General features: G+C 44.9%; 1 protein-coding gene across 3 annotated transcripts; it reads right to left on the bottom strand.

Annotated features, from left to right (window-relative positions):
• Positions 1 to 12777: 12777 nt before the first annotated feature.
• Positions 12778 to 24440, bottom strand: KCNK4 (potassium two pore domain channel subfamily K member 4). 3 transcript variants are annotated; one of them, XM_089482881.1, is made up of 7 exons: positions 24243 to 24440; positions 20013 to 20329; positions 19047 to 19167; positions 17233 to 17393; positions 16011 to 16197; positions 15629 to 15768; positions 12778 to 14567 (listed from the first exon to the last, which is right to left on the bottom strand). In XM_089482881.1, coding segments are annotated over exons 1-7 (1434 nt in total). In that variant the 5' UTR covers positions 24244 to 24440; the 3' UTR covers positions 12778 to 14060. The 3 variants fall into 3 exon arrangements, with proteins under 3 accessions (XP_089339007.1, XP_089339006.1, XP_089339008.1); XM_089482880.1 differs by lacking the exon at positions 24243 to 24440 and adding an exon at positions 22029 to 22873; XM_089482882.1 differs by lacking the exon at positions 24243 to 24440 and adding an exon at positions 21574 to 21631.
• Positions 24441 to 24763: the final 323 nt, after the last annotated feature.

The raw sequence follows: 24763 nt of genomic DNA, 5'->3' as shown, positions 1-24763 counted from the left end.
TTATTATTATTATTATTATTAATATACTTTTAGCTCTATTCACACTGTATCTCTTATCTCTACCCACATATAATCAGCATGGATTTGGCATTCTTGCATGTATAAAAGCAGGCTGTCTCATGCAGGGTGACCAGACGTCTGACATTTCCTGTATTTCAACTTTCTGTCCAGGAAAGCCAGCAGGTTTTTATGCTGGAATGGGGAATCGAACCCTGATCTCCAGAATTGGTGACCCTAAGGTAAACCATGATAGGGTTTTCTTAGCATGTTTCCTCAGAGGGGTTCTGCCCATGTCATCCTCTGAAGCTGAGAGAGTATGACTTACTGGCCAGCCAGTGGGTTTTTATGCTGGAATGGGGAATCGAACTCTGATCTCCAGAATTGTAGTGTAATGCTCAAACCACTACATCTTTTACTTATGGCAACCCTAAGGCGAATAGGATCTTCATGGCAGGTTTTTTCAGAGAGGGTATGGCGTTGCCACCCTCTGAGGCTGAGAGAGCGTGACTTGCCCAAAGTTACCCAGTGGGCTTATATGGCCGAACTGGGTTCAAATCCTGCTCTCCAGAATCCAAAGCTCAAACCACTATGCCACACTGGCTCTTTGGTCATTAATAGCAATGAAATTCAGATTTTGAAACATCATTGTTTGCTGTGGGGGTCCATCTTTTCCATTAAAACCTGGGACAGAGTGGAGGAGAGTGTCTACAGTCCAGAATGATGAATTGTGACATGTAATTTAAAAACAAACATGCAAAATCTCTCCCCATATCCTTTCTGAGATCCCAAAATGTTGAAATCTCAAATTCAGATATGAGATTTTTAGTAGGTTTACTAGTTTAGAATGGTTCGGTCAAGTCTAAAGAGTGGAGAGGCCCAAATGACTTGTTTTCCATCTCTTTATTGGCTCTGTGGTAATTTGTCAAAAGCATCTGAATTTCTTGGCCTTAAGTGTTTTGCTTATTCTCCAGTCCAGCAATCTCTGTGTATAGATCTTCAGTTTTTAACTGTATGTTATCAAGTTCACTCTGACCTTTATTGAATTTTTGATACAGAATCTGATTTTCTTCTTTTAAAATCATTTAAATCACTTTTTATCTTGGCCATTTCTAGCTTAATTTTCCAAATTGCTACACTTTCTTGCAGTTCAGAAACTGCCATGTCAACACTAGCCACCATTTCTTCTCCAACTTCCTCTTCTTCTACCATCTCTACCATTGCTGGAGGTTTGGCTTGTTAGGAGGCATGTTTTCAGTACTTCCCTACAAATACCTACAACTTTTACCTCATGAAATACTTTAAAATGTATGGTTTTCACTAAATTTAAAGAGAACACTTGTATCTTGATGTCAGAATAGTGATTCCTTACGTTTACCACAGACTTTTACCTCAGGAATCACTAACTGTGTCTTTTCTTATTGCACTAGTCTCCTACCAATACCCACTATGTTTACCTCAGAGACTAGTCTTAAAATCACACTCTAGCGTGGTCAGTTTCCAAGCAATCCCCTACAAATACCCTTGTGTGAATACCTCAGAGATCACTTTACTGACACCAACGCCTAGATTTTAAAATATTGAACTTCCTATTTCCAAGTTCACATATAATACTGGGTGTCTGGTAATTCGTACTCAGACCCCTATAACCAAAGCACACTTCTGGCCACTGAATTTGTTGAATCCCGGCACTCTAAAACTGTAACGTTCCTTTCTGCAGTCCCCTACAATTTACCTCATCAAATTACCTCAGGGACTGGTACTTCAGAACTCAGGCCAAGTGGTTTTTCAAACAATCATAAAAGTTTATTATAAAACAAGCTAAACAATGCATTATGAAAACGATGTTGGTGTTTTTGTCTTTCTTAGTTAGTTACAGATGAAACTTCGTATTCTTACTTGGTAGTGGCTTACATCTCTTAGGAACCAACCGTTTCCAACCATATGTTTTCTTTGTTACTGATATATTTCACACATATTCTTTAACCACCCAGGACTGAAAGTATAGAAAGTTCATTTAGCTGGGATCTATGACGTTTGTCTTATAGAGAGGTGGATTGCAAATGAATTTTATCATCATTATTATTGTTATTAAAAAAAACTTGCTGACAGTATGATTTTGTGTCTTTTTGACTTTATAAAGATGTTTCTCCTTTAACTTGGAGGCTTTCTCCTCATCTGATTTCAACAAAGGTTTTAAACTTTTAGGACTCTTTCCTTCCTGGCTAAATCCTTTTTTCTTTTTAGCCCTTATGATCACAGCCAATTTCCCATCAGGCTCATTATACCTATTAATGTCATTGTCCATGACTGTTATTTTTTCCTCTTTATTTATTACTTCTATTTGTTCGTGTAAGGCTTTTTCTTCATGTGTAATCTCTACTTTCTTTTTTGTCTGTGACTCTTAGACTTTATATCGAGAAGTTTAAGGCAGATAGATTTGTGATTTGTTTTTACATGGCAAAACTTTGTTTTCCATCTCTTTACTGGCTCTGTGGTAATTTTTCAAAAGCATCTGAATTTCTTGGCCTTTAGTGTTTTGCTTATTCTCCAGTCCGGCAATCTCTGTGTATAGATCTTCAGTTTTTAACTTTATGTTATCAAGTTCACTCTGACCTTTATTGACTTTTTGATACAGAATCTGATTTTCTTCTTTTAAAATCATTTAAATCACTTTTTATCTTGGCCATTTCTAGCTTAATTTTCCAAATTGCTACACTTTCTTGCAGTTCAGAAACTGCCATGCCAACACTAGCCACCATTTCTTCTCCAACTTCCTCTTCTTCTACCATCTCTACCATTGCTGGAGGTTTGGCTTGTTAGGAGGCATGTTTTCAGTACTTCCCTACAAATACCTACAACTTTTACCTCATGAAATACTTTAAAATGTATGGTTTTCACTAAATTTAAAGAGAACACTTGTATCTTGATGTCAGAATAGTGATTCCTTACGTTTACCACAGACTTTTACCTCAGGAATCACTAACTGTGTCTTTTCTTATTGTACTAGTCTCCTACCAATACCCACTATGTTTACCTCAGAGACTAGTTAATTTCTGGCTCTGTGGTTATTTAATGGTCTGCAGCCAAACCCTAACTGACTTTTCCCTATGGAACTCTGTGGACTTAACTGTTCCCTCAACTGCCAAATCCCAACTGACTCTCTCCTCTATCAGCTCGGAATATTCAAAAATCTCAGCCCACTTTCTATTGGCTGGTCCTCAGCTGCCTTCTGATTGGTCAGCCAGGTTTTCTATGCACCCCCATGGATGCTCATGTCCCATTACATACAATGACTTAGTAAAATGGTGCTCCTTTACATACAATGGCAAAATCACGGTTTGCTTTTTGTGATTTACATATATATATATATATATATATATATATATATGCATATTTTTAGCCCTCGGATGCTTGAATCAGTGGATAAAAAAACCGGTGGATATAGAGGGCTGACTATACTTTAAGCGCAATCCACCAAGCCTGGCTTTCTTTCCTGCTCCCATAGACACCCAGTCCTTGTTCCATCTGAACTCAGATGAGTAAGCTGGTCTACATGATACCCACGATGGTGAGCCATCTTCCAGTGGGTGATACGTTGCTGCATGCTCCAGACTGAGATGCCAATGCATAGGAAGTAAAGGCAGCATGAATAGAAAGCCTGACTCTTGAGTGGAGCCAGTGATGGAGTAAAATGATCCTTTTTAGTTCATGATGTAGGCTGCATCCACAGGGCAGAAATAATCTGGGTTGACACCCCTTTAACTGCCATGGCTCAAGGCTATGGGATTCTGGAAATTGTAGTTTGTTGTAGTGCCAGGGCAGGAGGGAAGGACAGAAAAGGCCAGTGCGGATATGAAGTCGAAGGCTTTCATGGCTAGCATCCATAGTTTTTTGTGGGTTTTCCAAGCTGTGTGGCCGTGTTTTAGAAGAGTTTATTCCTGACATTTTGCTGGCATATGTGGCAAGCATCTTCAGAGAATGCTGGCATGGAAGTGAGGGGGGTATATATTTGAAGATAACATGTGAGTTCCTGAATCAGAGTGTTTCAAGCAGATAAAAGAATAATGTGGCTGCAGGGATCTCTTGGTTTCTCATCTTCCCACTGGAGGGATATATGGCTGTGGGCAGCAGATGACACACCTTGTTGCAGTAGTAAGGGTCCAAGCAAGGAGAAGGTCCCAAGCAAGGTGTCTCTGGAGCTGGAGTGGCCTGGGATGGTGGCGGAGGAGGAGGAGGCTGTGGGTGCGAATAAAACCTTATTTCCATTGCCCTAGAACACTTACTTCTATGCCAGCCTTCTCTGAAGATGCCAGCCACAGATGCTGGCAAAACTTGGGGATGGGGAATAAACTCTTCTAGAACATGGCCACACAGCCCAAAAAACCTCTCCTCACACAGCTATTTCTCTGAATTCTAACCACACATAGCGCTTCTCTGGATATTAGGTTGCCATAGGGCAACAAGGAGGAGGGTGCCACCATTTGCGGACCTGCTAGCAGCAACTATTTGGCCACTGTGGGAACAAAAGGGCAAACTTGGGATGGACCCCAGGATGACTCTTCCCTGTCTGTATGTTTTTATGCCACTTTCCCCAAGGCTCAGGACAAAAGAAGGCTGAAAGAAACACTACTTTCAGCCAGGGACAGCTGGTGGTCTTGGGGGCAATAAATAATCAGCTAAATGTTTCAGTCCACCCTTTAGAGGACTTATCTGTGGTACTGAACCTGTTGTGACAGGTTCAGTACAGCTTCTCCGAGGTTATACTAAATCCAGTAGCAAATTTACTCTTCCACTGGGATGGAAGCAGCCAACTGCCGCTGACTGAAAGCAGAACAGCCTTGCTATGTGGCCTTCCCTCTATCTTAACTGCTACCATCCTGGCCTTGGAGGGAGAGACGAGGCAGTATCTGCTGGACTTGATCCTCTTCTCCACCGCCATTCTCTTCTCTTTTTTTGACATGTCTTTTTTAGAGTGTGAGCCTGAGGGCCAGGAACTGTCAAATTAGGAATCTGTAGGATGCCAAGAGCCTTTGGGGATTATCACACAGGGATAAGAAACGGGAGAAAACCGCTATGCGATCGCAGGAAGATTTTTCACACAGTGTCATGCACATACCGTACTTGTCCAATCATCGAAGTGCCGTGCTAGCGCAACTTCTCATTAACGACAAAAAAGCATTAATGGCTTGCCAATAGCACTGCATTGGTGCTATCGCGAACGTGTAAAAGGCAATCACTTTTCAATAGCGCCACTGAGATTCTGTCATTAAACTTTCCGGAAATAAATTGAATTCCCCAATCATGAATGTCCTGTTATTGCGACACCGGGTGAAAGTAAACGTTGCAATCTCGCCATTGTATCGTTCTTCCTGGTCCTGTTTTCTGGAGCAGCAGAAAACAAGCTTGCTCCCTCCTTATATGATATCCCTTCAAATATTTAAATAGGGCTATCATATCACCTCTTAACCTTTTCTTCTTCAGGCTAAACATCCCCACTCCCTAAATCTTTCCTCATAGGGCTTCATGGTTTCCAGACCCTTCACCATTTTAGGGCCTACAATGATACTTCACACCTAGTTCATCATGGCTGCTTCAGTGTGACCACATTAGTGCTGGTTTAGCATGGCCAATGGATTGTAGCATGGTCAGCTGAGAGCAGCTCTTTCAGCACTTACTGGAGCAGACGTTTCAACGCTGTTCTTTCAGCGAAGCTGTTTCTGCTCTGCTCCACTGCCAAGACCATTTCACCACAGGCATTGGAGTAGCCAAAGACGATCAGATGAAGTGGGATGAGTGGGGAAAGAGATCAGATGATGGGGACAAGGGGGAAAGATGGCCAAACAAAAGGTGGTGAGTGGGGAAGACAATGTTGAATTGTCTGCTCTGATCGGCTCTGAAATGGCCACCATGCTGAAAGAATGGCACTGAATCATCCGCTGTGCTCTATCATAGAATCAAAGAACCATAGATTTGGAAGAGATCCCAACGGTCATACAGTCCAAGCCCCTGACATGCAGGAATGCATAACCAAAGCACTCCCAATAGATGGTCATCCAGCCTCTGCTTAAAAACCTCCAAGGAAGGAGACTCCACCACCCTCCGACAGAGTGTCTTCCACTGGCAAACAGCTGTTACTACCAGGAAGATCTTCCAAATATTGAGATGGAATCTCTTTTCCTGTAGTTTTCATCCATTGCTTCAGGTCCTGGTCTCTGGAGGAGCAGAAAACAAGCTTGCTCCACCCTTAAGATGACAGTCCTTTAAATATTTAAATATCGGCCACGCCAAGATGGCTGTGATCATCTAGCTGTGCTAAACTTGCCATGCTGAATTGGCATTGCTGGAATGCCTGCACTGAAGGGGCCATGATCAACTAGCCACACCAATCATCCCATTCTCTCCAGTAAACTGGCCTACTGTCCTTTAGTGTGGTGGGGGGTGTCTGCTCCATAGCCAGTCATCCTCTGCATGTGGAGCATGGGAAGAGCTGTGCCATCATGTCCTTCACTTCAGCCCAGCCTTGGAAGAAGGAGCCTCAGCCTATTCAGGCGACCAGCCACATGCCCCAGAAGGAGCTCCATCTTGAGATTCTCTAAACTGCTCAGAGTATGGAAAGTGGGTGAGATCTATTGATCTGGTTGAGGACGCTCTGTGCACAATGCTCTCTGCAGGTGGAGAATTACCTCCGAAAATTGTATTAGCACTGACCAGCTAAAAGGTTTCTAAGGTTTCTAGTGGTGAAAACTGATCTGGCGGCTTCCATGGAATCATTAATTTTTGTTCCAGGAAACTAGGTGCCAACTGGAGCCAGGGCAGGGGAGCCAGAGACTTTGGAGAAGTTTCTGTAGCTGTGTAGCTATGAGCTGCCCAATGGACCTGGCAAGGAAGGGGTACAGGTGGTGGTGACCTGATGGGGTTTGGATTTATGGAGGGTAGGACAGAGAAATGGTTGAGACACACTATAGAATCATAGAATCGTAGAGTTGGAAGAGACCACAAAGGCCATCCAGTCCAACCCCCTGCCATGCAGGAAATCCCAATCAAGCATACCCGACAGATGGCCATCCAGCCTCTGCTTAAGGACCTCCAAGGAAGGAGACTCCACTACACTCCAGGGGAGTGTGTTCCACTGTTGAACAGCCCTTACTGTCAGGAAGTTCCTCCTAATATTGAGGTGGAATCTCTTTTCCTGTAGCTTGCATCCATTGTTCTGGGTCCTGTTCTCTGGAGCAGCAGAAAACAAGCTTGCTCCCTCCTCAACATGACATCCCTTCAAATACAGTATTTAAACAGGGTTATCATATCACCCCTTAATCTTCTTATAGCCCTAAGGATGTAGCTGAACAGACCTAGAGAAATTCTCACCTGGAACGGTAGCCAAAAGGGCAAATGGAGATCTTCCGTTTACTTGGCCTGCGGCTGCTAGTGATACTCAAACCACCTCTTAACCTCTGCAAAACAGATTGAATCAAGTTATAAAAGGACTGGCTTTCACACAAAATATACCACCACTCCTTCTGCTTTTCCTTAGAAGCCAACGCCTGAGCAGAGATGATGATGATGATGATGATGATGATAATAATAATAATAATAGTTTATATTCTGCTTTTTCTCAAGGAATCAAAGCGGATTACAACAGTATAGCATACAGTTAAAATTACAATTAACAAAGAAAAACTCCAACACCCAGCATTTCCCATCATTTGCTATGCTAGTTGGGCTTCTGGGATTGTAATCTAACATCTTCTGGAAGGCTGCACAAGTCCCTACCCAAGTTCTGCTGCTTCGCAGCCTCTTTCCAAATCTTGACAACAACAAGGTAGTGATAAGAACATGAGCTACAGGCCGAGTCTCTCTTATCCAGAATCCCAAAAGATAAGATCCTCTCCAATTGTCCGCCTGAGTGGCTGTGACAGTGACACCTTTGCTTTCTGATGGTTCCATGTACACAAACTTTGTTTCATGCATAAAAATTGTTTAAAATATTATGTGTAAAGTTGCCTTCAGGCCATGTGAATAAGGAAGGCACAGTGGTTTGAGTGTTGGACTAGGACTCTGGAGACCGGGGTATGATTCCCCACATCGATCAGGAAACCCACTGGGAGACCTTGGGCAAGTCACACTCTCTCAGCCTCAGGGGAAGGCGATAGCAAACCTCCACTTGCCAAAACTCTCGCCATGAAAACTCTGTGATTGGGTTGCCTTAGGGATGCCACAAGTCAGAAACAACATGAAGGCACACAACAAGAAGAACAACATATTTCTGTTGCTGAAAAACTGACAAGAAAACCTTGAGCAGCCAGGGGGGAAAGTGTGAACAAAAGAGATTAGAGGACCATGCGTAACTTTTTGAGCTCCATGGCGGAAACGTTAACAAAACAAAACCCTGCTCTAAGGCTGTGCCACTTGAGATGGGAATCCATGGACTCTGCCATTATGAACCATTGGTTGCTGCTCCTGGAAGGTTTCCTGGAAAGGAAGGAAGAATTGTAAGCACAAATATGATGCTGGGTCCTGGCACAAAGGCTAAAAATATTGGCTGTCTGACACATCAGATCCCCTCTGATCTTGGAAGTTAAGCAGGGTCAGCTGTGGTTAGTACTTGGATGGAATACTCCAATGAATGGTATAGTAGCTATATTTCAGAGGAAGGGACTGGCAAAACCAGCTCTGAGCATTCCTTGACTATTAAATTAATGGAGTCACCGTAAGTCAACAGGTAACTTGAAGGCACGCAAAACACACTGACACTTCAGATTGCATGAGGAAATATTGATCTAAGAGAACAACATTTCCTCAGAGGAAGGAGAAGAGTTTTAAAACCCAGCTTTAGAAAAGTGTAGCTACACCAAAGAAGCTGGTAAAGCTATTTCTAAGTACAGCCTCCTCCCCAAGATCACTCTTCTCAAAGTCTCTCTTGCTTTTTCATTTTCCACAACCGTCATCATCATCAGTTCTGTTCTCAGAGTGATTAATAATCCTAATGCACTTAACATATTTTATATTTTAGTTTATGCTCATAAATAAATAAATAAATTTCCAGCCTGTTTGAACAGCCTCTCCATCAGCAGTTTTAATTTCCTGGCCCTTACAGCCGTTTTCCTCTGAAAGTGTTGAGGAGATACCATGGACCTCACTTCTGCATGTCAAGCGAACGTTTCCTCTTGGGACTCCAATGGCCAAAGGATGGAGATGGCGCTCATGTGGTGAGCGATTGAACTCCCTGCCTCCTCTCTCCAATCCAACATACATGTCACAACAAAAACAACAAAAAGTGGCACTTTTGCCTTTCGTTGGAAGCCTGACTGCAATTTAAAGGTTTGTGCCCATCAACTCTGTGTGTGTGCATACACACACGCACCACTAACTAGATACCAGTTCTGGGCAGCACAATTCAAAAAGGACAAACTGGATAGTGTCCAGAGAGGGCAACTACAATTATGAAAGGTCTGGAAACCATGAAGCCCAACAAGGAACGACTTAGGGAACTGAAATGTTCAGCTTGGAGAAGAGAAGCTTAAGAGGTGATATGACAGCCTTGTTTAAATATTTGAAGGGATGTCATATTGAGGAGGGAGCAAGCTTGTTTTCTGCTGCTCCAGAAAAAAGGACCTGGAGCAATGGATGCAAGCTGCAGGAAAAGAGATTCCACCTCAACAGTCCTGACAGTAAGGGCTGTTCGACAGTGGAATATTCTGCCTCAGAGAGTTGTGGAGTCTCCTTCTTTGGAGGTCTTTAAGCAGAGGCTGGGTGGCCATCTGTCAGAGATGCTTTGATTGTGAGTTTCTGCATGGCAGGGAGTTGGACTGGATGGCCCTTGGGGTCTCTTCCAACTCTATGAGTCTATGATACTATGATTCTGTGTTCCTCTGCTTCTGTGACTCTACTACTGTGCTATGGCCTTCTTCCCACATTAACAAAGTCCATGAATGCATGGAGAGAGATGTGTGATGTCTAAGTTCCAGATCCAGAGAAGCAGCTGGATTTGATTGCCTTGTAACAGCTGAACCGCAGGCAGAAATCCAACTGGTGGCCTATTTTATTGCAGCTTGATTTCAAATAGTGCATGCTCATTCTCGCTCTCCCACATCAATAACAAATTTTATTAAATGTTGTGGGTTTTGTGTAATGTAATCTTTGTTTCAATCATGATCTGCCATTAAGAGCCAGTGCACTCTTGTGGTTAGATTCTTGGACTAGGATTGGGAAATCTAGGCTCAGGTTTCTACTCATCCAAGTAACTCTGTAGGCCATCAGATTGACCTGCCTCGCAGGGTCATTGTTGTGAGGGTGAAGTTGGGGACAGCCAAACTGCACTGAGTTCATTGGAAGGGAGGTAGGATAGAAGTGGAAACAACAAAGAATACAACAGTATGAAGCTTTGGATGCTTCTTTAAAAAGCAAGGTCTCATTCAACAAGAGCAAACAGGAGGATCTCCCCCAGAGGCTGCCTGGCTTGTCTTAGTACGTCTTGAAGGAATACACAACATTTAAGAAGGCAATCTCTGTAAGACCATCAGGACTATGTGAAGTAAATCACATTATCCCTGAAAGCTCCTTAAGATAAAAGGTAAAGGTAGTCCCTTGACATGAATGTCTAGTCGTAACCGACTGTAGGGTGTGGTACTCAGCTCAGTTACTAAGCCAAAGAGCCAGTGATGTCCGAGGACTATGATGGTCAAGTGGCTAGCATGACTCCACCAAATGCTGTTATCTTCCCACCAAAGTGGTACCTATTTATCTACTTGCATTTGCATGCTTTTGAGCTGCTAGTTTGGCAGAAGCTGGGACTAGTGACAGGAGCTCACACCATCATGCGGCACTCAGGCCTTGAACTGCCAACTTTCCAATCTTCCAATCATCAGAACTGGCATCTTAACCACTAAGCCACCACATCCCTCAAGCTCCTTAAATTCAAAACCAGAGTTTGGAAACTTTGCTTTTTTCCCCTGCCTAATGATTTTCTTGTCAAGTCATAGAACATAGCCACTTTGAATCCCATTTGGGAGTAAGAGGCAGGATATAAATCCATTAAATAAATAATCAATAACAATATATAGAAGGGAACCCATATAGGCCTAATGGAGGATGCTTTCCCATGGATGCTAAGATCCAGTTCAGTCCATTTTTGTACATGGAATCAGAGACACATAGTGATCCAAAATGTTGGTCTCTGGTCCTTTTCCTCCAGTCCTCAGGGATCGGGGGAGAATCTCAAGACAAGATCCTGCCTTGAAAAATGTGTATAAATACTTTTTCTCCATTTTGGTAAACTTGGGCTGGAATCCTGTTGGTTTGTCCCAGCTAAAGAAGACCTGTTGAATCAATTCATAGAATCATAGAGTTGGAAGAGACCTCAAGGGACACCAAGTCCAGCCTCTGGCCAAGAATCAATCCAATTGATTCAATTGCTTTTTACTTTAGTCAGGATTAACAATAGGATTTAGGTCTTTAACTTCAATGGCATACTCTGTGTACCTTTGGCTGGAGCTGTCCCTTGGACCATCCATCTTGGACCATCTCCAGATCCTACCTCTTGGGCCATCATAAAGTCACCCCTAGGACTCAGATTTTGCCTCCAAAATCTCAGGGCCTGGGAAAGTCTTTGCCTACCACCCACTTGTTCTTTGCAATGTCTTGATTCAGCTCTGCCTGAATTAATGTATTTACATACATGGACACGGATGTGCCTTGGGGGCTGAGGCAAGCATAGAGACAGGAGCCATTCTCGTGTTGTTTTGGTTTTAATTTCCGGAATACAAGACCCCCCCCCCATCCAAAACAAAACAAATGCTTCCAATATAGAGAGTCAAGAACAGGCACGTCTGTGAAGTGAAGGATGGGTGACAGGAAAAGATGGGTACCCTCCTCCCCTTCGCCCACACCTGGCTCTCCTCAGCCTTGCCCAGTTGAAGAGCAGTGCTCACATATGACCCAACCGCACCTGGAGGAAACCCAGCAAAGACAGAGCATTTCCATTTTTAATTTCCTCTCCGTCATTATGGGTGGTGATGGTGGGGTCTCCGTCGGGGGAAACAGTGGCCCTTCTTGTTAGACAACGTGACACACACAAGCTGAGAACAAAGCTTGTGGAACATAATGGCCCCCATGCACAGATCCATGCTTCTCCTTCCCCAAGGCAGCTGTCAAGGGCTGGGATGCTATCACAGCCATTTACTGGTGAGAGGGAGGGAGTGGGGTGCAACTGGTCGGTGCTGAGAAAAGAGAAATGGATCTCCAGTTATTCTGAACTGCAAACTGTGCTGGAACGGTTGCTACCTGGCTGCTTCCCACTCCCTTTGCCCCCCCACCCAGGAAAAGAATGGATGTACCCTGTTTCCCCGAAAATAAGACATACGCATAAAATAAGCTGTAGCAGGATTTCTAAGCATTTGTGCAATATAAGCCATACCCTGAAAATAAGACATAGTGATAGATCCGGCGCAAAATGGAAAGCTGTCTTATAGAGAGCAGAAAGATTGGGGCCAATGGTTCTAAAGAAAATGGAGTCGCAAGAAATTCAGGATGGAATTCCAGGTTTGGAGAGTTATGGCCATGTTCCAGAAGAAGACGACTTAACTATGGGCCCGTACAGACAGGCCAAAATAAAGCTGCTTCAGGTCACTTTGGAGGTATGCTGTTTAAATGAAACACGCATCTGAAGTGGCCAGAAGCTGTGCCAAAGCTGTGCTCTGGTCCTCAGGAGTGGAGCATGGCTTTAGTATGGCTTCTGGCCTCTTAGGACGCATGCATCATTTAAACAGCATACCTCCAAAGTGACCCGAAGCAGCTTTATTTTGGCCTGTCTGTACGGGCTCTATATTTCAATAAATGTAGATTGTTGTACCATGCTTAAGAAAAATAAGACAGCCCCGAAAATAAGCCATAGTGTGTCTTCTGGAGGAAAAATGAATATAAGACAGTGTCTTATTTTCAGGGAAACACAGTAGTAGCAAACTTGGGATTTGACTTGGGGAGAAGGCTGGATGAGGAGCTAATGAGGAGTACCTGATACTATTTCCATAAAGAGAGATCTTATGTGCACCTGTCTCAGTGACAGGGTTCCATCCTCTTTCACTGCCTTTCTGAGAAAAAGAAATCACTCCCTTTCCCCAGACACCTAGATGGGGAAAGCAATGGGCCTGGGTTCCCTGTGAAGCTGGAACAGAATGGTACAGGACCATTACGGCTTCCTGCAAAGGATCCTGGAAATAATAGCTTGACGAAGGTGCTGAAAATTCATCCTTGAGCATCCCAGCCTTGCTTAATGCTAATGGACGGCAGCTTCCACCAAGATACTGTGCCCCCTCTTCCATGAGGAACGGAACAGCAGGTAGGACAGTTGCTCAAACCTGTTGGGTAGATATGCTTGTAAGCTGACTCATAAAGGAGGAAGGGTTGTGTGCGTGATGGTGTTGTGTTGTGGAGGGCATGCAAGAGGAGGCAGGCCTGTCACTTGGAGCTGGGAAGGACGGAAGTGTCGCTGGCCCTCCAACCAATGCAGTTTGGGAAGAATCAAGGAGGACAGACAAATATAATAGACCCACACATGGAGACGAGGCTCTCACTTGCACTTGGGGTGCAGAAAGGGATCCTAGTGTGGGAGGAACCAGTGCTGGGAGACTCATGCAGAAGGAAAGGAGGACTGTGATGCCAAAGTTCACCCCCCCCCCCCCCACCCAAAGCAAGGAATTCCATTGGCACTGCAAATAGAGGGTAAGGTTCATAGTTTTTTGTGGGTTTTTCAGGCTATGTGGCCATGTTCTAGAAGAGTTTATTCCTGACGTATCGCCAGCATCTGTGGCTGGCATTGCCGGCCATGAAAGCCTCCGACTTCACAGGGTAATGTTCCTCGGGCCAATTGGAAAGAAAGGCATCTACCTGGAAGTAAAAGAGTGGGACAGGTTTTGTAGTGTAAGGGCATGCTCCATTTGGTACCTCGTGGAACGAATAGCTAAGACATCTTTGAGTTTCACTTTGCTGGGTACAGAAAGGAGTGAAGGGAACTGCACGACGTGTTGAGAAAGGGCTCCAAACCAGGTGTCATCCTAGTCCTGTCCTCAAACAGACTCGCCTTTGTCTCGGGTCCGGCTCAGGAGAATCATGGGCAGTCCTGGTGGTTCGCCAATGTTGGCACGGTGCCGAGCCCGAGGACGCATGCGACGGGGTGGCCTCGCTGAAGGTGGTCCCCCGTCGCTCAGTGCATCTGAACTCTCATCGATGAATGCCAGGTTTTCACCTGAGTAGTCTATAGGCCGTAGTGGGGTGGCATTGCGGGCATTCAGCTGTGCCACACGCTGTGTGGTCCCGGGAGATGGGCTTGGGCATGGCAGTGGAGGCAGTGGTGGTGGTGGCAAAGCTGGAGGTGGTGATGGCAACTGTTCTTCTGGCGGCAACATCACCGGCTCCTGGCTTTCCCCCTGCTGCATGAGGGCCGAAGGTGACAGTGGCTTCCCTTTCAAGGTGCCCACTCTGTGCAGCTTTTCTGGAAACGCCATGTTTGGTACACGCAGCTGGGATGCCACATTGCCTGTCCAGGAGGCGGCATGTGCAGTCAAATCTCCCATCTGCAGATGAAAGAGAAAGCATTAAGAAGACAGCCAAAGCTCTGGTTGCTCCCCATCACCCTTCTAGCCCCATCTTGCTGAGACCTCCTGTAGAAGACCCAGTTAGAACAGCTGGCTTGACTATTGGACCCTAGAGAGGAAGATCAAGGCCCTACATCAGTCAACAAGCCTCTGTCCTTCCCTCCCCTTCTGCTCCAACACAATTGAACTTTTCAATGCCAGAGTGTACCCCCATGGTCCATGAATGCCCAGGAAGCATCATTGCTGCAGCTGGGAGAAGCAGGAAAATGCCCTCCTCCTGGGTTTCCAGCATACTCATATATACCGTGTGTGTGTGTGTGTGTGCGCGCACGTGCATGCATGTGTATGTGTGCATATGTATGTATGTATATGGAGTTGACCTTCCACATTTGCAGCTTTGACTTTTGCGGATTTGATTATTTGTGGTTTGGATTCATACACTCTCTCTAGGAATCTCTAGTGCAACTCCAGTGCAGCTCTGCCAGAGGTTGACCATAGAGTTGTGCTGGAGAACCACTTCTCCAGGTATCTGTGGGTCCTCCGGCATGATTTTATGATCAGCTTCTGGCAGATGTTGACCACATCTAGGACCTGGAGATTTCTAGAGAGGTGTTCTCTCAGGTAAAAAGAATAGTGTTTTTTTTATTTGTGGTTTTTCCACATTCACAGTGAACCCCAGCGAACGTGGAGGGACCACTGTATAGTCAACTATAAGTCAATAAATCAAGGACAGGTTTCGGGGTCAAAATTATGGATTTTGGACTTTAGCTCCTTGGCCATATGAAGGGAAATCTAAGACATATAGAGGAACATTCTATGATTCTAACAAAGATTAGGAGCCACTGGTCTTGGGTCTCACCAAACCATAAATCCTCAGAGCCCGAAGGATGCAGCCATGACAGTTAAAGTGGAATTATATAGTGTTCTGTCGCACAACTGTAACATAGGGAGATGTAGGGTAAAGTGAAATGGATAACAATAATGGGGAGTGCAGGGAGAGATACGATTGCTTGTAGGGTTTAGATATGGTTTATCATTACCTCCGCTCTTGTGCGCCGGGATAACACTCGCAGCCAGTTGCCAATCATGGTGAGAATAGAGGCAAAATACGCCAAGCCGAGTAAAATCCAGACCACCACCAGTGGTTGGTACCATATGTGTTCATCACTTTTCGTGTCACCTAAAAGGAGATGGACACTTTACACTTTACATTTTTCCAACATCCCAATGCTTAAAACTCTTAAAGGGAGATGGCAGGGGAGAAGCAGCCTTGCTGAAGCTAAACAGAGGTGGATATAATCAGCATCTTAGGAGGTTGGACTGGATGGCCCTTGGGGTCTCTTCCAACTCGATGATTCTATGATTGTATGTGAAATGATATGTGTGAAAACAATGCGCTGCATTTCATTCTCAGGGACCCACCTGCTACGTAGTCACCAAACCCAATGGTGGTCAGTGTGATGACCACAAAGTAGACGCTCTCCAGGAGGGTCCAGCCTTCCACTCGCTGGAAGATGATGGTCGGCAAAGAGACGAAGAGGAGGCAGCCAAAGAGTATGAAGAGAAGGGCCGAGAGGACCCTCACGACGGTAGCGCTGACCTGCCACTTCTGGAGTTGGGGAAAAGGAGGTGAGAAAGTGCAACGGGAGTCAGTGTTCGAAAAACCCGCTGCCTCTCCAAAAACAAGTCAACGTCTATATGTCAAGCACCTTTCCATCCCACCCAACTTTCTCCTTCTGATAATGGACAGGTAAAATGTTCTGGGACCAAGGTGACCGGATGTCATAATTGCAAAGGAGGACCATAAAAAGAAAAATGTAGGATGTTACCAAACAAAAGCTGAAAACACAACTAGAAATATAAACTTGTGCTTCTTAGTCCTGCTCAGATTGAAGGACATTTTGGAATTCCTCCTAAACAAAAGGCTGAAATGTAGGATATTTCTTGGAAAAGAAAGGTGTCTGGTAACCCTGTCTGGGACATTTTCAGGAAGGGCATGTAAACAGCAGTCCTCTACAGATGAGCAAGGACTTTAATCCAGTGGAAGAGCACCTGATTCACATGCAGAACCTCCCTGGTTCACTCCCCAGCATTTCTGGCTAAAATTCAGAAAGAAGTCTAAAAGCCTGGAAAGCTTCAGATAGTCCATGCAGCCTATGGAGATTGAGCTGATGGACCTATAATATGATTCAGTATAAATGCACCTTCTTATGTCTCCAATATCTTTTAAACAAATACATTGCTCCCACACAGAGATGTTCTATTTAAATATCACGGCTATCATCTACATTGTATGCCAGACTTCTTTTCCAAGTATCTTTCTCTTAAGGCTATCATCACCATCAACATCTTTGTAGAAATGAATTCTATATGAGAATTATAAGTTCCAAACTGAAGCTGTCAATAAACAAGATAAGTAGGCAGCCAGTGCTATGTTGGGAAACTGGTCCCATTGAGTCCCAATCTTGGGAGAAAGACGGGAAATAATAATAATAATAATAATAATAATAATAATAATAATAATAGCAACAACAACTATTACATTAGAGCACTAGACCAACTCTTGGAACAAAACTCCAGCTATTTTGAACACAAGACAAGAAATGCAAGAATAGAGGCGAAGCGGAGAGGAAATTTTGCTCACCAAAAAAATGTCTTCCACTTTGCCAATAGCTTTCCGGAGAGAGGATCCCAAATGGTCGCCAACTCCTGCAAGCAGCATCCCAAAAAGAGGAATTCCCACAAGAGCGTAGAAGATACAGAAGAGCCGGCCAGCCTCAGTCTTGGGGGAGATATTCCCAAATCCTGTCAGGCAGGAACAGCAAAGAGAAAGACTTTGGGTCAGCAAAAATGTAAGTCCTCCTCAGTACAGATCTTGCCTAGTTTAATGATCTCGCTCAGTCTACTCCAGTGGGATGCCTTCCAGATGTGGAAGATGACAACTCTCATCATCCCCAGCCAGCAAGACCATTGGGGTTGTAGTCCCAACACATTTTGAAGGCATTGGAATGGGGAAGACTGGAATAATCTTGAACGCATCCCACTTTGTAAAATGTTGGAAAGTATGAGTACTAATTTTGATATTTCCTGGAACCAAACCCCAGTAAACCCCAAAAGGGGGGGGGGGGGAGTGACGGACACAATACTGATGAGTTTATCAAATAGGAGGAATTTCTCTTAAATTCGAATGAAAAGAAAGTGGGGCCAGAACGCATTCACTTAAAGTCGCTAGTTTAGCGCAATTACGTGAATGAGCATTGCGTTCCAACTGACTTCCCATTGCCTGAAAATAGCATGCCATTGCCTGAATTTGCATGTGGCAGTCTATCACGCAATAACATGAAACCACATGATTGTGTTTGGACTGACTTCCCATTGCCCAAATTTGTGTGTAGTGGGTTATCACGCAGTAACGTTAAACCCCATGATTGCATTCAGATTGCCCTTGGATTATACAGTACTTCCAATTCCCCTTGTCTGATAAACTCCAGGGTGTAAGACACCAAAAACACGACAGTGTCAAGCTGCATTAATTCTGCAGTGAAAACGAATTCCATAAATTAATCTATTTTATATTTGCTACAACATTGCATTCTCTTAAAATCTAAAATTCTTAAAATTGGCCAAGAAATTAGTTAAAGCAATAAGAGATAGAAACTGTTTTGTTGGTTTTTTTTTAATCAATTAACATGAGAAAGGAGGTTCCTAGAGAGAACATATTACTTGAAACTGCAAATAATCAGATCTGCCCAAACAACAAATGTGAAGGGACAAGTCTACTATCATCTTCAATCTTCCAGATATTTACACATTTTTTAAAAATAATTGAGGGTGGATAATTTTTGGTCCCTCAAAGATTTTGAACTTCATACCTCATAACCCCTTAGTACTGACAAACTGAGTGAGGCTAATGGGAGTTGAAATCCAAAGCATTTGGAGTGCCAAACATTCCCTAATCGTGTTGTAATCCTTACAAGAGCCATGTGAGATGAGCCTTTGTTATGATAACCCTGTTTAAGTATTTGAAGGGGTGTCATACTGAGGATGGAGCAAGCTTGTTTTCTGCTGCTCCAGAGACTAGACAGAACACGGAGCAATGGATTCAAATGCCAGGAAAAGAGATTCCACCTCAACATTAGGAGGAACCTCCTGACAGTAAGAGCTGTTTGACAGTGGAATATTCTGCCTCGGAGAGTGATGGAATCTCCTTCTTTGGAGGTTTTTAAAGGGAGGCTGGATGGCTATATGTCAAGGATGCTTTGACTGTGCATTCCTGCATGGCAGAATGGGGTTGGACTGGATGGCCCTTGAGCTATCTTCCAACTCTATGATTCTATGATTCTAAATGTCAAACTAATTGGCGTCTGAATGTTTGTCGCCACCCCGCATCCAGCCTCCACAATCTCTACCACCCCCATACCCTTCCCACCCACGTTGTCAGAATCCATCCCTGGGTACCGATTGTGGTGATAACTGTGCCAGCGAAGAAAAACGCGCTGCCCATATCCCAGTGTGAGCTGTTAACATTTGTGCTGTTGATGACAGGGTCCACTCCAGCTCCCATAGCCTCGCTTACTTGCTAGGAAGAAGGGCAAGGAGAAAAATTAAGACAGATTTGGAGAGGACTCACCAAGCACCCCAAAGAGAAATACCCAGGCGAGGTTGACTTTTCCAGTGCCTTTCCCCCATGATTTTTGTTTTATTTATACGGCTGCAATAAACCATCATACAAGAGCATAAGCCTGCGGGTCCCATGTGTAACAGTGGAATGATGCCTTGAACTTCCAATAACCTCCAGTATTGGATTTTTCTAGTGTGCCTTCAGCCAAAAGGGCTTTTAGATCAGTGGCAAGAGTGGCACTATAGAACAAATAAATGCAGAAGAGAGAAAAGACAGCTGAACCTGTGGCAACAGTTATTAGGGGTCTGGCCATGGAAAAAAGAAGCCCTCTGTGTATGAACTGAGATTTGTACAAGAATGCCCCTGTCTGTGCAGGTAAAATATTGATGGATGGCGCACAATGCCTGTGTAACTATGTAGGCATCTGTAGGAGGCATCTGTAGTAGGAAAAAGGCACAATGTCTGTGAAGGAAGGCAAGGAGTGAAATAACTGGGTGCTTAGAGCTGGCAGATTTGCCTCCCTTCCCTTCCTTTTGCTATGAGACCCTGGAAGAAGTGCAACCAGATTTATGCGCATGACATCTTAAAAACCTTGAAGCACACCTACCCACACTGTATCTACATGCATGCTTTCAACAGGTATCCTTTCTCCCACCAGATATGCTGGACTTCACTTTCCATCCCCAAATGGCAAACCCCACAGCTGAGGAATGCTGATAGCTGCCAACCAAAAAGGGAACATTCCCTCATTCTGCCCCAGAAATCCCTGCCCACCCCTTTCCCCTCTAGCTTCCCTCTTTCACCTGGATGAGGTCTTCCAGTTCTTCAGCAGCAACGCATTGGTGCAGCCTCAAGAAGTGCTCCAGGTGGGCTTGGACCTTCACCTTTTGGTGGCGCTCATAGGGCTGTTCCAGCTGGCGGAAGACAAAGGCCCCCGTCACCAGGTAAACCAAGACCACAGAGAAGAGGGCCAAGACGGTGGTGCGGCGCATCACAGCGGAGCGTTCGGGAGGCCGTGGGCTCAGGATCGATTCCTTGGATGGGTAGCACACTACTGGCATGGAACCATGGTGGTCCGGAGGGCAGATGGCTGGAGGCAGAGGTGGTGGTGGATAATTCACTGCAGGAGGACACAAAAACAGAAGAATAGAATTGGAAGGGTCCCCAAGGGTCACTGGGTCCAACGGGTAGCTGTCCAGCCTTCCTTGCCATACCACTCAATTACCACTCCTTACTGTAACTTGAAGACGGATGTTAAGAGGCACCCGTTGAAGCCAACTGCAAATGAGCAGAACTGATTAAAATGATGCTCTTCTCCATGGCTGACAGTCCAGAGTAAATAATTGTTACTCCCTTCCAGCTGGGTAACTGGGCAATTCCCTTCCAATTGGGTTGCCAAGTGTCCAGTCCAGAGCCCAGTCCTAAGGACTGGAGCATGGCTTTGGCATGGCTTCCGGACTCTTAGGACGCATGCATCATTTAAACAGCATACCTCCAAAGTAACCCAAAGCAGCTTTATATTGGCCTGTCTGTACAGACCCTTATAAAAGGGACACCAGTTTAATATGCCACCAAGTTTAATGGGACTTGAGCATCCCCGGATTTTGGGATCCACAGAGGGTCCTGGAACCAAACCCAGAAGATGCCAAGGGTCCACTGTATTGGGGGGAAAGTGATGGACCCAATATTGACTGCAGGACACCAAAACTGGCTTTCACATTATTTTGAAAGGTTATATTACAGAGTTTTTACCTCTCTTAAAGGGTTCATGCTGCAATCATATAGCCATTTACCAGAGAATAAGCATTGCTAGATTCAAATGGATGCATTTCTGAGTAAGTGTGCATCGTACGGTTGTTAATATTTCACAGTCTTACACAACATGTGGAACTTCCATTTCAAGACCGCTTAAAACAAATGCACATACATTCAGAACAAAATGTGCACAAAATCTAAAAGAAGTGCATGCTCTCTATTCTGCTGGTGCCAGCTGCTCACATTTGTACAGCTTTTCTAACTGTAGGGCTGGCACCCCACGGCCTGGCATTGCCCACCCCTATATGCCCACCACCTCTCTTCTGCTCCCATCCAACCGGGCTCAAAGTAAAAATGGCAAAACTGGAAAAGGCAGACCTGGAATAAGACAGAACGGTCGATGTTTCTGTCTGCAAACACAGCATCCCTGAAAGGGTCAAACTGAACCTTGGAAACATCGCTCTCTGATAATGGTGAGTGGGAAGAAAAAGAATGATTTAGCCTTTAGACATCACTTTCAGGATGAAGGGAAATGATTAGAAGAAAAGTGGAAACCTATGAACTCTCTTCCCAATTCATCCCGGTACCCTCCCTGCATTATATACTCACCTCCAAGGCTGGGCTGGATTGGAAATATGGACACATTCAATACACAGATTTTGTGGCAGAGCTGGGATGGTTTTGAGATGTAATATGCAAGCGGCCGGCCTTTCCAGGGCTGTACTGGCTAGGGAATGGGGGAAAGCCCTGCGGCACAGTGGGCTCCCTGCCAATCCCAAAAACCAAAGATGACTCCAATGAACGGAAGGCAATTCAATTCAAGGCTACCTGCTCTCCAAGACCAACTCTTCTGGCAACCACAAGAGGAGGCAAAGTGCTCTTCTGGTTTGTCAGAGACACCCGCCACATCTTGATCCTGGCCACCTCTCTGTTTCCAAGCTCTGCCAATCCCAGCATGGAAAACTTTAGGGAAGGAATTTAAACCAGGGCCGAGCCTGGAATATGCCAGCAGGTGGAAATCTAAGAAAAGAGATGATAATAACCAAAATCGAAGACAACTTCACCTGTTTTCAATGTAGCAAGTTTCAGCGCCATGCAGAGTTCTCCTTCAATCCCATGCAAAAAGCCTGGATCGTACTTTTGAAATGATATGACGCGGTGCAACTCTTGAAGAAGCATTCTGTGCAATATGAAAGCTTGCTGTGCTTTGTTCATTTTTGGTGCAATTACAGTTCATAAATCCTGAGGATTGTGTGTACTGTATCCAATCCCACCGCATTTCTAACACCCATTGTTGACGTTTTGCACATACAAGTGTCTGTGGGTGAGAGTGTATATATATCCCATATACACACCCTTGTATCACACACAGTTATGGATATGCATCATCTCACACTCTTAGGATACATACACCTGAGACATGCACCTTCCTTCCTTCCTTCCTTCCTTCCTTCCTTCCTTCCTTCCTTCCTTCCTTCTTCTCTCTGTCACACACATACACAGTCCTTCATTTCATCCCATCCCAAGCAAATATGTTCACACAAATACTCTCTCGCACCCATGTACAAAAGATCTGATATGGGGGACAAATAAAAACTCTCTTGGGATAGCTTAGTAGTCAGTAACAAGGAAAATTGTGGCCATGCATCAGGTGCAACTGTGTGATAAAATATTTGGGATATTATCTCCCTACACCAAAAGAAAACAAAATGTCCCTGGACTCTTGTGTTGGCTCCATCTTTGTCTCCCCCTCCTTTCTTAAATTCCACCCTGTTTCTCTTTTGCACATTTGCTTTGTCAGACACACACGCTCAGTTTTAAAAGGCACATATTCACTTCAGTTTTTGCTTTGTGTTTGTGTTTCATACATGCATATATGTGCATGCGCACACACACAAATACATACAGAAAAACATGCATTAAGGCCTTATTTTGGTTTCCGATGTCCATCTCTCTCTTACAGATGCACACTCCTGCGCTTTCCCTATGTCTAAATATGGTTTTATCTTCAGATTTATGGCATCACCTTAAAAACAAAATCCACACACACATTCTCACATGCATGTACACACACGTTTCTCACTCCTATGCACACACACACACACACACCTTTGCCATCATTTTTGTCATGTTTTTGAAAAGACTGTGAGTAAGTGAAGTGTGAACGCATGTCTATGCAAACATGCGTGTGTGTGAGAGAGACACACTCTCTCTCTCACACACAATACACACTTGCATGGTGTAGTGATTTGAGTGTTGCACTAGGACTCTAGAGACCAAGGTTCAAATCACCACTCAGCCATGAAGCCTAGTGGGTAACCTTGGGCAAGAAGTCACACTCTCTCAGCCTCAGGAGAAGGCAAGGGCAAACTTCCACTGAACAAATCTTGCCAAGAAAACACCATATGTTCAGTCATAAGCAAGAAATTGAAGTGAACACAACAGCAACATTATCCAGCCTTTGACACAAGCACCCTTCTGCCTCACATCCATGAGATCAGTCTTGAATTCAAAATGCACACTTGTGAGGTCCCTGTTCTGTTACACACACACACACACACACACACACACACACACACACACACACACACACACATTTGTTCTACCTGTCTGCCACATAACGCCAACAGTTTTGCCTGGCATCTTCAAAATCAGGCCGGCATAAAACACACACACATACACAAAGAGACACAGCCAGGTCTGTGCCATTCCTATCTCCCTGCTCCACTTGCACACCAGTCTGCTCACAGGTATGCATTCTCAGCTTAGGTTTGCCTTATGCTGCTACTCTTAGTTTTTGCACATCTCTCTCTCTCACACACACAGACACAACACATGCACACAGATCACAGCTTTTCCACAACAGAGGCACCCAGGCACCTGGTGGTTCTCCCCACAAAGGTATCCATCTCAAAGTTAAAATCCTGGGGAATTGCTCCTTAGTAAACAACATGTTCTGCACCTCTTTTCTATGGATTCCTCCCTCTCTCTTACACCCTTTAATGCTGTCTTACCCTCCTCTTTGTTTCCCAGACAGCTCCCCAGATCTTCCCCTTGGGCTTGTGGCCCCACATCTTCCCCCCTTTCATTCTTTCACACCCCAGACAACAAGACCACCCTCCTGCCCCATGCTATGCCATGCCATGCCGTGCCATGCCCCACTTTCCAAGGAAGCAAAGATGGTGGTAGGGGGCAGTGATGCCCATTGGAGGGTACATATGGAAGGGGGTCTGGAGGTGGCACCAGGGAGCCGCCCGAGCATCCTTGCAGTTACTCACTCTCCTCCTCTGCAGCGGCTCCTCCCTTGCTGCTGCTATTGATGCTGAGGATGCTGAGAAGGATGCAGCTAAGGGATGCTGCTCAAGGATGCTGTTGCTAAGGATGCTATGTTGCTAAGGATGCTGAGGATGCTGCCAGGCCCCCCAGCAGGTGATGCTTTGCCCATTGACTCCAGCTCTGTTCAAGGCTGCCCCACCTTTGCCCCCACCCCAGCCTCCTTGCCCAGCTCTGCCAGCCTGGCAACCAGACTGTGTGTGGACCCAGGTGGGATGGAGGGGTGGGTTAACCCTTTGAAGGAAGGGAAGGGAAAGGAAGAGGAGGGGTGATGACAAGGGAGAAATTGGGCAGAGAACTCAGATGTAGAGAGGCTGGAGGAGGGGGGGGGTTGACTTGTCTGGTTTTGCCTATAGGCCGTTATTCAAAGGAAATATATTCATAGACTCATAAGAGTTGGAAGAGACTCCAAGGGCCATCCAGCCCAACCCCATTCTGCCAAGCAGGAACTCTCATTCAAAGCATC

The sequence above is a fragment of the Sceloporus occidentalis genome, unplaced genomic scaffold (assembly GCF_023333645.1).
Source record: "Sceloporus occidentalis isolate IW3139 unplaced genomic scaffold, rSceOcc1.0.p SCAF_20, whole genome shotgun sequence".
NCBI classification, from domain to species: Eukaryota; Metazoa; Chordata; class Lepidosauria; order Squamata; family Phrynosomatidae; genus Sceloporus; species Sceloporus occidentalis.
The sequence above is the reverse complement of the archived record's forward strand: the minus strand, read 5'-3'. Positions and strand labels throughout refer to the sequence as shown.

Bases quoted from the DNA above. Each gene is read 5' to 3' on its own strand.
- KCNK4 (XM_089482880.1), bottom strand. From the start codon at position 22,179: ATGAACAAAGCACAGCAAGCTTTCATATTGCACAGAATGCTTCTTCAA. The intron at 20,330-22,028 runs GTGAAGTTGTCT...GTCCTCCTGCAG, and splicing joins ACTTGCTACATTGAAAACAG to TGAATTATCCACCACCACCT. The intron at 16,198-17,232 runs GTGAGCAAAATT...CCCCAACTCCAG, and splicing joins AAGTGGAAGACATTTTTTTG to AAGTGGCAGGTCAGCGCTAC.